Here is a 15,609-nt window from a genome sequence, read left to right as displayed (position 1 = left end):
GCTGGCAAGCCCCTCCTAACCTTGGGGACCCGTCCCTGCCCAGGGGACTCAGCCAGCCGGAGGAACCCCTCTTTGCCTGGAGGAGCCGTCTCTGCCTGGGGGACCTGTCCCCGCCGGCTGCTCTCAGGGCGGCCACAGGGTCTGGTTCCCACTTCCCTCCCCAGCAGCAGCCGCTAATTCAGTGCAGCTGGGCAAGGGCTGGGCATGTGTCTTAAATCAGGGAAGAAGGTCAAAGAAAAGTAAGACAGGAGCCGAAAAAAGCAGCAGTGAGTTCCAAAAACAATACTTGGCCGGGGCGGTGGGCGGCTGATCTTCCTTGGTGGCCGGTTATTCAGACGAGCCCTACAAATTGCTGCCATCCCCTGGCCCCGCCACCCTCCCCAGGCAGCCGGCGGCAGGGCTGGCCACAGGGCCGGGGGGACACCACGCCGTTGTCCCCATCCCTGCTCTCCCGCTTGGGACCTGCCACCCCAGGCACCACTGCGGGGAAGCGTGGCAGGAACCAGGTTATCCGGGTTGGGAGAGGCAGCACCCTTGGGTGCTGCTTGTGCTCACCGCAGGAGCCGGGGGTGCTCGGTGCTCTGCTCCGGGGTAGCAGCAGCAGCAAACCCCGGTTTCTGTGCCTTCCCCCGCCACGGTGCCGAGAATTTGCAGTTCTCACTCGGACCCACAACTGAGACTCTCCAAAAACCCGCTGCGTGCAGGAGCCCCTGCAGCCCTCGGTGTCCCCGGAGCCATCGCAGACCCCCCCCCCTTGCCCGGGATTACGGCAGGCCGGGAGCTGCACCCAAAGCCAATCAGCCCCTCGCCAACTTTCCCTCCCGCCCGGCTTATCCCGCGCCGCGATGCCGCGGTTAAGCTGCTTTAGCAGGGCAGGCGAGGGCGGCCGGGGGGCACCAGGACAACCACACGGGAACGCTGCTGCTGGGGGCTGAGGGGACACGCTGCGGGACTTGGGCACCGTCCCCAGCCGTGCAGCCAGCGAGCCCCTCAGCCGGGCACAGCATCCCGGCTGGCACCAGCCAGCTGCGCGCCGGATCCACTTGGGAAGGCGAAGGCAGGGATGCACTGTCTGTCCGTCCCAGTCTCGCACCCCGTTCCCCCCATCCAGCAGCCCGAGTGCCGGCAAAGGACTGGTTAAGTGTTTCTCCTGCTGTTTTTCCTTTGCGGGGCTGGGAAGCAGAGACGTGCTGCAATACCCCAGACGAGGCTGCTCCCGGGGCATTTCCGGATGAGAATCTGGCAGCAGAGCCTGCCCTTGGGCCTCATCCAGCCCAGGCTTGTAAAGCCCTGCAACCGAGGCAGCAGCACGCCTGCGTCGGGTGCTGCCGGCCCTGCTCCGGGCCCCCTTGCACCCCCTTTCCAGGGGCTGCTGGAGCGCTGGCTTTCCGTGCCAGGTGCTGTGAGGGGAAACTGAGGCACGGGTCAAGCCCGGCTCTGTCTTGCGGTGGAGTGGGGAGAGGAAGGAGGGATGCTCTGTGTGGAGCTGGGCATACCGCGGAGGATTAACTCCTCCGCAGCCCAGGGTTTGGCAGCGCCAGGGAGTGGGAAGGGGCATAGCTGAGGCGCTGCCTCTTCCCCTGCTTCTGCCGCCGGCTCGGCAGCACCGGGGTTCTGCACTCCGGGGACCCTCCACCCTGGGGCAGGGGGGGATGCTCTGTGCCACGCAGGGACACAGCACCTGGCACGGGCACCGCGGCATGGGCTGGCCACCCTCCGAACATCCTCCGCTCCAGCGCCTTGTCCAAACAGGTCGGGCTCAGTGAAACAGCCTGAATTTTCCAATGAAAAAAAAAAAAAAAAAACAACATTTCCTCAGGAAATTCCCGAGCAGTTTTCACGGGGGAGGCGCTGGGGTGAGGGGCGGAGGAGGAGGAGCGGGACGGGAGGGGTCAGACACCTCGGCAGTCGGTTTTGCTCCCCACCAGCGCGGCCTCGGCTGCGGGGAGCAGCGGGATGCCATCCCCACCGCGGGCAGGGCGCGACGCGGGTCAACCTCTCTGCATCGCAGCCCTGCAGGGACCACACAGCGTTTACTTCATGAAAGGATGCTCAGCCGCCCCTGCAGCAGCCACACACCTCCGAACCGCTGCCGGCTCCCACGGCCGCCGCTCCTGCCAGGTCCCGCTCCCCGCGGCCCTGCGAGCCCGGGCAGGGGCTGGCAAGTCGGGCGCCGGGCTCCGTGCCCCCATGGGAAGCCTTGGCGCGGCGGCAGGGAGGGGATGCGACTACAGAGGTTCCGGTAATCCTGAAAATCCCGGTACCTGAAAGGGGCACAGCGGGAACTTACTTTCCCCTCGCCACAGCCCGCAGATGCCCTTGGCATGGACCGCGGAGCCTCCGGTAGCCGCTTATAACTGTTCGCCGAAGCGGCTCTGGGTAATGAGTTAACCTGGTAATGAGACCTGTTGCCGAGACAGATGCAAATGATTGGGAAGTGCTCATTAGAGGGCATGGAAGAAGGCACTTAGGCCCTGAAAGGCACCCAGCCCTTCCCGGGGCCGCCCTGCACCCTATTAGAGCCCATTTTACAATAATTGCTCCAGAGGAGGAAATCTATTTGGATTCATCATAAAGTATTTATTAACAAGAGCTTATTCATATTTTTGCTGCTCGCCGGTGTGGCGCAGCCGGGCGTCCCGGCCTGCTCCGCATCGGAACGCGGCTTCCCCGGCCCGGCAGAGCGGCAGCGCTGCGCTGGGGCGGGGCGGCGAGGGGGCACGGGGGCAGTTGAGGCTCCCAGGGGAGGTACGAGCTGTGCTGGCCTTGCTTGTGCACTCCCGGCCCCCCCGACATAGCTGCCCGTGGGGCAGAACACTCTGTCGCAGCCACGTTCCGCCCCCCAGCTCCTGGCTGACCCAGCCCCTCACTTGCAAAACCCCTTCTGCAGCCCACGCCGGAGCACAGAGCCTCGGCGCCCAGGGCATCTGGCTGGCACCCCTGGCACAGGTGGAGGTGAAGGCAGGACACCGTGCAACCTCCTCGCAGCTCCTCTCTCCAGACCCTGTGGCTTTTTTTCCCCCCCAGAGCCAAGAGCATCCCCCAGCCAACATTCACACATGGCTGGGGGCTCTGGGTGGGCTGGACTGTTCCCACTACGGGTTCTGCTGGAAGGGTGAGCAGAGATGCGGCAGAGAGGGGCTCCCACCCCTCATTTACTGCCGCGATGCTCAGCCCCGCTCAGGACCAGCCCAGGAGGGGGTGGGCGGGCTCGTACAGCCCCTGGTGCTCACCACGCAGCCGGGACTGCGGTGACTCCTCACTGAGCCGCCCTGGGGTCCCCACACCTGGCACTGCCCACAAACGCCCCACCGGGTCCTCTGAGCCACCCTGGAGCACGCAGGTCCCCGCCGCCCCCGGGTGCCGGGCCGGTGCCCACCTGCCCGCGCCTACGTGCCGGGGCGGGAGCGGTGCCGGCGCTCGCCCTCGCAGGTGCTGCGGCTGCGAGCGGGGGCGCGGGGAGCGCGCCGAGGCCGCGGGTCACAGGAGGCCGCGGCGGCAGAGAACCTGCCAGTTGCTTTGGAAAACAGCAGGAAGAAAAGCAGCTCTCTTGGCAGCCCCGGGCTCCGGTGCCAGCGCTGCCTGGGCCCCCGCCAGCCAGCACAGCCCGCCCCGCAGACGGCAGCTGGGGGTGGCCCAGGTGGGATGGAGCCGGAGGGGGCTTCTCCGGCGGCACATTGCGTGCCCCGACACCATGCCCAGCACCGCCTCTGGTCTGCCTGCGTGCACCCCCACCCCGGCAACAACTGGCACTGCCGGTCCCCGGGTTTCCTAAATGCACCCCAAACTGGGGAGCAGCGTGCCCAACGTGCAGGGAGGGGTACGGATGCCCCAGGGATGGTATCCAGCAGCAACACGGCTAGCACTGGGTGGTGGAGGACTCAGGAGGGTTCTGGTGAGGAAGACTCGGTGGTGTGAGAGCCCAAAGCCCCTCGCTGCCTTCCTGAAGAGTCACTTGGACTCCCCAGGTGCCTCAGTTTCCCCAGGTGCCGTCTCTGTGCATCACCTTTGGGGTTTGGGAGCCGACGGCTCAGCCACTTTCCCAGGGTGACACCACCTGCCCCCAGGGTGAGGCGCTGCCTTTCCAAAAATAAGGAAACTGAGGCACGTCACCTGCCAGGCCAGCCCACAGAAGAGGCAGGATGCGACGGTGGCTGCTGAGATCTGGGAGAGGTCTGGAAGCAGCACCGGGGGGACCAAGGAGATGTCCCCTCGTCCTAGGAAGCATCCCGTGGCCAGCAGCACCAGAGCCACGTGGCTTCCCAGCCGAAACTCCCCTGGGGCTCCAAGGAAGGGAAATATTCTATGGAACTGGGAAAAAAAAAAAGCTGTGCCAACGGGTCCTGGCGCTGCCAGCTCCTCCACCCTGCCCTGCCTCAGCGCGGGGCCCTGGGGGTGGCCCATGCCCACATCCCTGCTCCTGGCACATGGCAGGGGCTGTGGTGTCCGAGACCCAGCGCTTGGCCCGTCCCAGATCCCAGGGTCTCAGCCTGGGAGCTGCCAGGGTGTGACCCAGGGATGGAGGATGTTCCCAGGAGCACAGAGGGAAACTGAGGCAGATGTGTTGGGGCTGGCAACACCGTGTGCGCTCTGGGGAGGAGCCACCACCAGAAAGGGTCCCTCCAGCCCCCCGGGCCGGGCCCAGGGCTCTGAGCCCGGCTTTAGCCCCTGACGCAGGAGGTTTTATTTCCCTCCCAACGTATTTTTAGCCCTGCCTGCTTTGTCCTGGCCTTTCTGAGGGGGATTAATTCCCCCCCATCACGCACCATTAAAGGTGTAGGGGTGCAGAGCGGTGTCCCCAGCTCCCTCCTGGGGGTGCCTGCTGGGGGAATTGGCACTGGGGGTATCTCTGCACCCCACGATGGGCAGTGCTGTGATGGGCTTGCGGGGCTCACTCCGCTGCAAATCCAATCCCTGGAGCAAGTCAGTGGCTAAAAATAGCCCCGGCCTTTTGCCGTGGAATCGGCAACCTTGCAGGAGGATCGGCCAGCCCAGGGCCCTGGAGGTGAAGAGTTCATGGCCTCCCCACAGCCCCAGTGCCTTTGCTGTGCCATGGATGTGCCAAAGACTCAGCCCCTCCTCCAGCATCTCATTGGCTCCCTGGGTGCTCGGGTCAACCTGCCAGGACCCTCCACAGAGAGATGGAGAAACTGAGGCACGGGGTGGTGCCTGGAGGTCAAAGGGGCTGGGCGTGTCCCCGAAGGGTCACCTCTGAGCCTGGCCAGGCCCTACACCCCGAGCACTGAAGGATGCGACTGGTTCAACGGGGTGGAAGGGGGGGTGTTCATCCGCTTTCAGCAGCTCGGCAGAGCCTTCCTGGGGAGATTCAAAGGCTGAGCCCGGCTGGGTCCTATTTCGGGAGGGTTTTGGATGCCTCCCAAGCGACAGAAGTGGGTGGGGGCTGACCTGCACAAAGGGACTCTGTTCGGGACGCTGGGCTCCGGCGGTGCCCGGCACGGAGGCCGGTGGCTGCGGCCGGTCCCCTTGTCCCCCATGTGATGGGTCAGCAGCCCGGGTTGGGGCAGGGGGGGAGTGCCCTCCTCCCGTGCCGGGTGCTGTTCCCCACCTGGATGTAAACTGAGGAGAGGGCGGGACTGCCCTTGCCTCCCAGGCTGCCGCTGTAACCGCTGAGTGACACTGCCATACCGCGGAGACGGCCGTGCCAACCTGCCTCGTGACGTGGGCTCCAACAGCCACCCGCCCTGGGCTACTTGCCCAGGCTGGCCCTGAGCCATCCCCTGGGGGAGTCCAAGGTCCCCCAGTGGGGTCGGGCACTTCGGGAGCCAATACCCCAGTCACAGCTCTGCGATGGAACAGGAAAAAACCCCTCGACAGGCCCAATCCCACAGCTCGATGCCACTGCAGGGCACACTGGGGTGTACCAGCACCACTGGCCCTGGGACTGGTGGCCCTCCTGCATCACCCCACCCTCCCCCCACTGGCCACCTCAGGGCCTGGGGGCTCCAGAAGGCTCACGGGGCTGCGGTACCGTGACCAACCCGTGCACATTGCATGCTGCCTGCCGCACGCAAAGCTCTGAGCACCCACGGGCACTGGTAACAGAGACCATGGGATGGGACTGAGGTCCTCACCAAGGTGATGCTGGTCAAGCTCCAGTCCCTGTCCCCACATGGGATACAGCGGTCACGGCTCCGCCCCGGCTGCTGCTCTCCAACCAATGTGACTCCTCTCTCCAACCAATTCCCCACCGCAAGGCGAGGAAGCTGGTGAGCGCGTCCCGGTTCCCTCCGGCGGTACCTCAGGATGCGATGCAGTCATCGTTAATGCATCTGGACTCATTTATGGGGATGAGAAAATGTTTCCAGGTTTCCCACAAAGTCCCATTAAGATCCCAGTCCCACTCTATTTTTAGTGCCCTCATCAACAACGCCTTCCCCAGCCACCCCGGCGCTCCAGGGCCCCATGGGGCTGGCGGGGGCACCCTGGGCACACGCCTGCCTGGCTTTGTGGGGAGCTGAGCTGCACCCAGACTGGGGGGCTGGAGGGGGCAAACCCTGGCCCTGCACTCCCTGACCCAGCAGCTTTGCACCCATGGGTGCACCCTGGGGATGGGGGGTGCCCCAGCCTGGCTTTTGCTCGGGAGCAGAGGAAGAAGGAAACGTGGTGGGGAGGAACGGAAAAAGCCACCCCAGGTCACTGCGTCAGCGGAGGCTGCAGGACCCCAGTCACCACGGAGGATGGAGAGTGGCTGGGTCTGAGCATCCCTGCAGGTGTGGGGTCACAGCCCGCAGCACCAGATTGTCACCTGGCGATGGTCAGTGGCTGGCCCAGCCAACCCATCCATCAGCAAGCCCCAGCGCCCTGGCAGCGTCTCTTCCCAGGCAGCGGGTGCCCACAGGGCTCTCGGTGCAGCTGGCAAGGGCACGAGGATCCTGCCCTCGGCGCTGCGCCCTCCCGGGCTATCTATAGCCATGACCTCAGCGGGAGCCGGGGCAGGACCCGGCCGCGCATCGTCCCTTCTTGGCAGGGCCACCGCCTCAGCCCCCACCCGGCACAGAACTGCCGCCAAGCCGAGGCTTTTATCCCGTACGTTCGCTAATCCGACGGGATTCGATGTCAGGGGCTGCCCACGGGAGGCTCACAAAGGCCGTTTCCAGGGGTGCTCAGCCAAGCGATGGAGAACGCCAGCCGGGAAGGGCAGACGGCGGTGCTGGGTGTCACCGCGTTAGGTGACAGGGTCTGACCCCGGGGGCTGGACGGGAGGGAATGAGCGTGACCCGGCTGCGAAGAGGTCGAGCAGGGGACGTCCTTGCGTAGGCAGGGGTGACATGAGGACAGCCCGCAGCTGCGCCCCGCAGGCGTCGGGGTCACAGCCTCCCGCAGAGCCGGGGGTCGTGGGGAGGACCTGCTCACTCTGCGCCGGCTGCCCCGGGGGAAGCGGGGAAGGGGTGGCCCAGAGGAGGGGAATTTCCCCGGCTTTTTTCTCCAACAAACTCCTTGGCTTGTGCAATTAGAGAAATTTGTTTAACAAACTCCCGGGGGAGCGGAGCGGGAAGGTGGGGTGGCGCGCGGCCAGGGCGCTGCTCACACAGGCCCGCTCCCTCCCCGCCTGCGCCTTTGATCAGCAGCGCACTGCGCCGGGGGACGGGAGCCGTTCCCCCTGGCCAGGGCCACGCTGTGCCACGGAAGTGCCCCGGCCCCTGCGGACACGCTGCCCGTGGCAACCCCTTGCAGTGCGTCCCCTCAAGTGCTGCTTCGCAGCCCCCTCCGCTCATCACCCCCATTCCCATCGCCCCCGTTCTCGCCGGGGTGGCACGACCCTGGCACCCTGCCACGCTCAGCCTGCAGCCTCGCGGGCCACAGGTGCGCACACGTGTGTGCCCCACCGTGCCCGTGCGCGGCGCAGGCTCCGGGCGCGCACTCGCCCTCTCGCTCCCGCTCTCTTTCTCATGCGATGCCATTTCCATCAAAAACCCTTTACTCGGCACTTTTCCCCTCATTGGTATTCACGCCGCGCGCTCGCTGTCCTGGCGCACAGGTTACTAAAGGAGATTTTGCGGCGCAGCGTGGCGGGGGTCACATTTCAGCCCGCGCCGTCTCGCTTTCCCAAATCGCTGGGCAGCAGCCAGGGCCGGTGGGAGGGGGTGCAGGATCCGACACATCACAGCTCCCGCCAGGCAACCGTGGGACCAAGCGGCCTCGTCGCCTGTGGCAGCGGGGCGAGGCGGGCTGGCGGCGGCGGCTCTGCAGCACACAGTGATGGGTGGCTCCCTGGGGACAGCCAGCAGGTCACCGGCGCTCGCCGTCCTCCCCGCAGCCCCACGTGCCTGTGCAGTGTGGGAGCAGATGGAAAAGGGGGTCTGAGCAGAGAGGGGGGCACACACTTGGTGTTGCCACCAGCCGCCAGCACCCAGATGAGCCCTGGGTGACATCCACCGTGCCCCTGGCGGGACTGTACGCCCAGGATGGAATCCTAGGGCGAGGAGGGAGCAGTGGGGCCTCTCTTTTTCAGGGCTGGTTTGGGGAAAGGGGAAATGTCTGGGTGGAAAATCAACATTTCTCCCTCATGGGCTTTTTTTTCTTTTCCTTTGAAAGCAAAAATATTTCTTGGTTTTTCGTGATCAGAAACATGTTGGGGGTTTTTTTTGGACAACAGCCGGTCAAATACCGTTTCCCCGTGAAGGGAATGCAGGGGCCCTTTGCAAGGAGAGCGAGAGCCTTCTTAAAAAACAAGATAAAACCACCAGTTTAAAAAAAAAAATCCACCTGGCTATGGACTTGAATAAGCTCCCAGGGAAGAGGGGTCAGCAGGAGGGCCGGATCCCGGTGTTCCCGTGCCAGGCAGTGCTGCTGGAGCGGTGGCGGTGGTGGGGAGGGCAACGTCCACGCAGGCAGCCCGAAGCCCAGACCTGGGGATTTCGCCCAAAAGCTGCTCAGCACTGGCTGCTGGCCGGGGAAGGAGAATTAATGCGCTTTTAGAGCAGTGGTGAGTTAACCGAGAAATCAATCCTTGGCAGTGGCTGGCCCCAGGTCCCCCAGCATGTGAGCGCTGCCGCACCTGAGCCACGGGATCCTTTCCCAGCTCCTCTCCAGGACTTGGGAAGCTCCAGGTCTTGGCGGCCGGCGCAGGGCGTTGGGTCCCGGCCAAGCTGGCACAGAGCGCCCGGCCGCGGGGGATGCCTGCCCAGGGCCGACGTGACGGATGGCGAGCCCAGCCGCCCGCCCGGGTGCGAGCCAGGCCCTGGGATGCCCGGGGGTACCCTGTGCATCCCCTCCCTGCAGCTGGCACATCCCAGGGGTCTGCATACCCTCCTCGAGGGTGAGATCTCAGGGTGTCTGGCTGCCAGGGCAGGGAGGGAAGCTGAGCTCAGGCTTTTGTCTGCACCAATTTGGTGCATCCAAAAGAACTTTGGTACCGAAAATCCATGAGGATTTGGCACTGGGCACTCCTGGCCCACCATGAAGCTTTGCCCCACTCAGACTCAGCCCCACTGGCAGCCCTCAGCCATGCTGTGGGGACGTCATCAGCAATGCCACATGATCCTGGCAGGGCTCAGCACCCACTGATGCCCTGGCTGCTCCCATCGCCTTCGCCACCCTGCCTCGACCTGCCCGGCACACCCCAAGGTGCTGTGGGAGAAATCCTCTCCCCATGGGTCCCTAAGGAGCACATCCCTGCCACCCCAGGGCCCTGCCTGCACTTCCCAGCTTGGGTGCAAGGACTGATGGGGACAGGAGCCCCCCCAGCCCCCTCCCAGGGGCAGTCATCCCCCTCAGAGATGCTCAGTGCTGGCACTGCCATCCCTGCGCAGAGGAGCCACAGCACGGCCGGGGGTGGCAGGCAGCGTGCCAGCCTCACAGGGAGGGATTTTGCCTCCCCCACAACTCTCCTTCCCCTCCAGTGAGGGACTCTGGGGATGCTCCCCATCACCGTCACCATCCCTGTCCTGCCACCAAGGGCTTGGCTTGTGGCTAGAACAGGTGCAGGCACAACGGGAGTGATGGGGGGACAATGGGCACCCCTTGGGCTGCAGGGAAGTGTCCAGGGGCCTGGCACAGGGATGGCTGGCACAGGCAGCATCGGGCAAGGAAGGCTGGTGAGCAAACAGGGCAAGCTGTCCTTGTCCCAGGGCCGTTCCGGAGCCCTGCCTTGCAGGGACCTGCCTCTACCACCTCCAAAGGTGGGAGACACTGTCCTTCCCTTTCCCTGTGAGTCCCAAATCCCTGTTCGGGGCCTCCCCGCCATGCACAGCCCTGTGTCGGGACAGATCCCTTGGTGCCACCGTGGCAGTTCTCCCCTGGGCTCTTGAGCTCCCCATTCCAGGGCTGCCCAGGGCTCCTTGGGGAGCCGCCTTTCTCGCTCTTTGCTGTGCCTTGATAAGGGCAGCGTGGCTGGCTGGGCTGGCCCTTGCCATGGTTCCTCTGCCCAGCGAGCCTTGCCATGCCAGCACTGCCCTGGCCACAGCCACCCCTGCAAGGGGGGAAAACCGCCGGGTCAAAACAGGATCAGGCTACGGCTCCCAGCATCCATCCCCAGCCCTCCCAGGCTCAGGGGAATAGAAAAGCGCCAAAGGGAGCTATTCCCAACTGCTCCAAGAGCTCCGGGCAGTGCTCTGGGCTCTGGCAGCTGGGCTTTGTTCAGCAGTCTGCAAAGGCGTGCGCACACCCGCAGCGCTGGCCACGCGGTGGGATCACTCCCTGCCCTGGCACGGAGGGAACTGCGGGCACGAGGGACCTGAACCACGGTCAGGGAGGGAACCGTGGGCAGGGCAAAGCTGCCCAGGGAGGGGAGGAATCGGCAGGTACCTCAGAAAGGGGTGGCTGATTTACTGCACAAGGCCCCAGACAAGTTCAAGGTGATGAGGGGGAGAGCAGCACAGCGTGAGCGCCGGCCAGCAGCCCCTCATGCAGCTGGCTTTATCCCATCCACCTCCCCGCATGCCCACTCCAGCCCTCCGATCCAGCTTCAGAAACCTCACTGAAAACAGGATCTGTGTTTCCCGGGCGAGGATTTAAGATGGGATCAGGCAGGAGCAGCGGGCACAAGCAGTGGGGCAGGGCTCGCCAGGGCAGGCGGGCACAGCGCGGCGGGCGCCGCGGGGAAAGCGAGGATCTCCCGAAGGTTGCATTTAAAGAACAGCCTCATTGTTTTTCCCAAACAATACTCAGCAGATGGGAGAATTGAAAGTGTGTTGCAACCTTCCCTCTCTTCCCCCGCCATGCCCGGCTTGCTGCTCCCATCCTTTGGCAGACGATCTGAGCTCCCGGCTGGAAACCAGTTCGCCAGAGCTACTGGTGGAGGGGGCGAGCACCGGCGCTGAAAAATCCCGGCGCTTTTTGGGAAGGGGGCTTGCCAAAGGATGCCCCATGAGATGTGCCCAGCAGGCAGCTCCCTGCTCCAGCCACGTGCCTGGAGCAGTGGTGGCAGCCGAGTGATGTCTGGAGCCCGGTTGTGGCTGGAGAGAGGTGGGATCCCCTCGGATGCCTGGAGATGTGGCTGTGACCCTGCCACGTGGCTGCAACGCCTCTGGCAGCCCAGCTCCATCCCCAGGCCCTGAGCTGTGCCAGTTCGCCGGTACCGAGGTTTGTGCCAGGCCAGCTTAGCCAGGCGCTCCCCTCGGATCCTGAGCCACTGACAATGGCACACGCAGGGGTCCGTGCCTGGCCGCCGGCTCTCGGTCAGGCAGCGCGGGTGCATTGCCTCTGCCAACCCAAAATCAGCTCTGCACCCCTAGTATGGAGCCTGGGAGAGGGAAGAGGGTCTCTGACCAGACCCTGGCGGGATGCCTGGCTTCCAACATTACAGCTGCCTTGGAGGCTGGTGCCCATCTCACCTCGTTCCTATCCTGCAGGTACCAGGGTGGGGGGCTGAGGGTGTGCTGGGGGTACTGCCAGGTGCCAGGCACGAGCCAGAGATGTAGGAGCATCACAAGTCACAAAATTTGCAATATTCCCCCACCAGATGTATCCCAAATCTCCCCCCACTGCAGATCCAGATCCAGGAGCCAAGGATAACCGTTACGGCTTTGGAAATCCCTTCGGCTCTCAGCAGCAGCTCCCAGGGGACACACGTGCAGGTCCCTGGCAGGTGCTCAGCTCCAGGGTTATTTTGGAGCCGGGGCAGCCGGACACTGCCCCCTCCCCCGTCCCGCTTCCCCGTGGGCAGGGTGAGGCCTCGTGCGTGGCGGCGGTTCCGGTGCTGCTTCCCTGCTAATCTAGGCAGCTCCCTCTTGACTTCCCGGCCTGTCCCTGAGGGGGACAGAGGTGAGCTGCGGGAGCAGGAGGAAGTCCCCAAGCAGGGACACAGAGCTGGGGAGGGCACAAAGCCACCCTTCTTGCCTGACGGGAGACACGGCCGAGGCCGTGGCCAGGAGCGTGTCACGGGCGATGCCTTTGCCAGGGCTATTTTGGTGCCGCCGGGCTCTCCAGCTCGGGCCTGTTCCGGCTGGGAAGGGCGCCCGCCTGAGGGGTCGCCGGGGTCCCAGCGGCCGCGCCGGGCTCCAGGGGCTGGCAGCGGTGCTGGTGCGGAGATGCGCAAAGGCCGAGGCAGGGCGGCTCCCGCGCACGTTCCAATGTATCCACATCACCATCCGCAGCTCCCGAGCCCGGGCGAGCCTGCCCGCCGCGCGGGTGGGATGGGAACGGCAGCGGGAATGGCTGGGCTGGCGGCGGGGGACGACGGCTGGTCCCATCCGAGCCGGGCTGGATCGGAGCTGAGGCCGTGTCAGGGTGAGGGGGAGGACACCAGAGCCTTCCCCGAGCCCAGGCAGTGGGGCAGAGGATCCGTGGAGGAAAAACCAGCTCCCCTCCGTCGGCCAGGAGGAGTGCTGGGAACAGCACGGGTTTGTGAAGAGAAGGGCTCCTGCCAGCCCCGGCCCGGCCAGCGACCGCACGGCTTCCCACATCACACCAGCACTGTGAGCTGGCAACAACAGGCGCTGCCAACCCAGCACCAGCTGGAGACTGGGAGGGTTGGGAGGTGGTGGGACCCCTGGGAGGGATGGAGTCAGGGTGGGGAAGGCGGGATGGCAAGGAACGGGAAAAAAAGGAACGAAGAAAGAGAAAAAAAAAAAAAGAAAAAAGAAAAAAGGAAAAAAGAAAAAAGCAAGGAAGAAAAGAGCAAGAAAGAAAAAAAGAAAAAAAGGAAGGGAAAAATGAAAAAGAAAAATAAGAAGGGAAAAAAGAAAAAATGCAAATAAAAAATAGAAAGAGAAAAGGAAATAAAAAGAGAAGGAAAACATAGAAGAACCAAAAAAAAAAAGAGAAAAAGAAAGACAGAGAAGAAAATAAGCCAGATTGAGGTGTGACCCTTGCCAAGTCAACCACACGACAGGGAGCACCACCTCAGGGTCATCTGAGCAGCCCTGGTGCTGCCCACCCTGCCCCTGCCCGTGCCCTCACCAGCCTCACGCTGCGTCCGGGCAGAGCTGGGGCCGGACCCCGCACTGCCCCCTCACTTCACAGTGCCACGAGGGGACCCCCACGGACCCCCACGGGCAGCGGAGCCCAAGCCCCCGAGGTGGAGCCAGACCCAGCCCGCAGCTCCGGCCCAAGGGAGGGCATCTGGCAGGAGGGAGTCTGGCACGGGCAGGGGGGTCCTGCAGCAGCACCCCCTGCCCACAGCAGAGCCCTCGTGGAGTGCAGCACGAGGCCAGGCCCGGAGCGGGCAGTGGCTGCCAGCAGGGAAGAGGTTACAAGGCGGGGAAAGCTGCCTGCTCAATAATTAAATAAATATCAGCGATCAATAAGCACAATGCAAAGGCAGAGCCGCAGTGGTCGTGCTGTGGGCAAGGGGGGGGTTCCTGAATCTCCCCCCTGTGGCCATACCGGCTGTTGGGGGGAGATTTTGGGGACGCCTCGCTCGCCTGCACCGTGGGCCCTGGCACGGCCACCCTGCCGCGTGCCGCCAGACCATGGTGGCGTGGCCTGGGGTGACACCAGTGTCCCCCCGCAGGGCTCGGGGCTCACCCTCGTCACCCTGACACCTCGGTGGGGACTGGCATCGCCCCTCACCTCGAATACCGAGAGGGTGCCCCCCACATCCTGCCGCGCACGACCCCCCCTGCCCTCTCGCCCGCCAGCGCGGCGTGGCACGGCCGGGTGCACATTGTCCCAAACTTGGATGATTTTGAACAAAAAGCCTGTGCCCCCCCCACCCCTTGCACCCCACCATGTGCAGCTAGGCTGGGGGGGGGGAAGGAAAAGTTTCACGCTACGCAAGAGGCAGCACGGCCGAGCCCGAGCCTGCAGCGCCGAGCCCCCCCCCCGGCTCCCCGAACCCACCGAGGACCCCCTGCACCCCACGGTGTCCCCCCTCGCCCCCAAAGCCGGCGGCTTCCCCACACCACCCACCTCTGGGCGCAGCGAACAAAAAATAAAACCCAAACCACAACGCAATCTTCCAACCCCCCCACGCCCCAAGTGAAAGTGAAGGCTGAAAAAACCCAAAAAGCACCAGAAACACCATAAAAAAACCCTGCAAAAGGCGAAGGAGGGGGACAAGAGGGGAACGCGGCTCCTCTGAGCAGCCCTGCACGGCCCCAACCCGCCTTTCTCTGTTATGATTATTTTTAGGGAGGGGGGTGTTGCTTTTTCTTGGGTTTTCTTGTTTTTTTCTTATTTTTTTTGTATTGCAACTGTTAAAGTCTGTTGCGGCGAAAGGAGCAAATTGGGGGGGGACGCGGGGGGGTCCCGGTTACCTGGGTCAGGCAGAGAGGAGACGAATACATCCCGAGCCGTGCTGGGAAAGTGCCTAATTGCAGGGCTGAGACTCGAGGCGTAAAAGTTACTGAGTCATTTCGGAGGCTGGAGCAGTCCGGGCGTTTTTTCTCTCTCTCTCCTCCGGAGCGGCTCTGCGGGGCCCGGGGGGGGGCAGCCGGGCCCGGGGGGGCGGCCCCGCGGGAGGGGGGGCCGAGGAGGAAATAAAAAGATTCCAACTTCCACCCCCCCGCCAAAAAACTAAAAAAAAAAAAAAACCAACAAACCAAAACAAACCAACCCTAAAAAAAAAAAAAATTAAAAATAAAAAGCAAAATTCCCCCCCCCCCCCTTGGAAAATAAAGCTCTTTTTTGTTGTTGTTGTTGTTTGTCTGGGGGTTTTGGGGGGGCGGTTTAAAGAGGCAGAAGGGTCATCCTCGCCCCGGGGGGGGTCGGGGGTCCGCACCCAGCCTGCAGGCACGGGCGGCGGGGAAGTTAGAAGGGAAGCGGCTCCATCCGAGACCCGGGCAGCGGAGAGAGAGAGAGGAAAGAAAGAATGAGAAAATGAAAAAAAAAAAAAAAAAAAAAAAAGACGGAAAAAAAAAAAAGGAGCGAGGAATGAAGTGACGTTATGAAAAAAGCCCATCCCAAAATATTACATCCCATTTAAAGATGTAGGAACCCCCTTTGGCTCGCAGGGCCGAGGCGCTGCGGGGCGGGGGGGGGCGGGGGAGGGACGGGGCCCCCCTTGGGACAGCGAATCCCCCCTCGCCCCGGCGCGGCCAGCGCCGAGCGCGCCCGGCTTTGCGTGTTTTGGGGGTTTTATTTTTTATTTATTTTTTTTAACTCAACGGAGCCAATCCAGCGATGGGAGAGAAAAAACCCTGCAGATTCATGTGCAACTTCTGGGCAGCGGCCCCGGCGCGGGGGGGGGGGGGGGGGGGGGGGGCG

General features: G+C 63.8%; 1 protein-coding gene across 2 annotated transcripts in view; it reads right to left on the bottom strand.

The window, feature by feature from the left end:
• LOC121672233 (nuclear factor 1 C-type-like) overlaps window positions 1–15,609 on the bottom strand; it is a 31,510-nt gene that overhangs the window by 14,142 nt on the left and 1,759 nt on the right. The window contains exon 1 of one of the 2 annotated variants that reach the window (XM_042044817.1): window positions 14,661–14,859. The exons of the other annotated variant lie outside the window; for it this stretch is intronic. Coding sequence (XP_041900751.1) covers window positions 14,661–14,690 — 30 coding nt within the window. The 5' untranslated portion in view covers window positions 14,691–14,859. Of the gene's footprint in view, window positions 1–14,660; window positions 14,860–15,609 lie in introns of those variants that run through there. 2 annotated transcript variants of the gene reach the window in all.

This window comes from Corvus kubaryi, unplaced genomic scaffold (genome assembly GCF_017639235.1).
Source record: "Corvus kubaryi isolate FWS band 111438036 unplaced genomic scaffold, C.kubaryi_AGA036_p1.0 45373, whole genome shotgun sequence".
In the NCBI taxonomy this organism is placed as follows: domain Eukaryota; kingdom Metazoa; phylum Chordata; class Aves; order Passeriformes; family Corvidae; genus Corvus; species Corvus kubaryi.
This window is presented reverse-complemented; position numbering and strand designations above follow the sequence as displayed.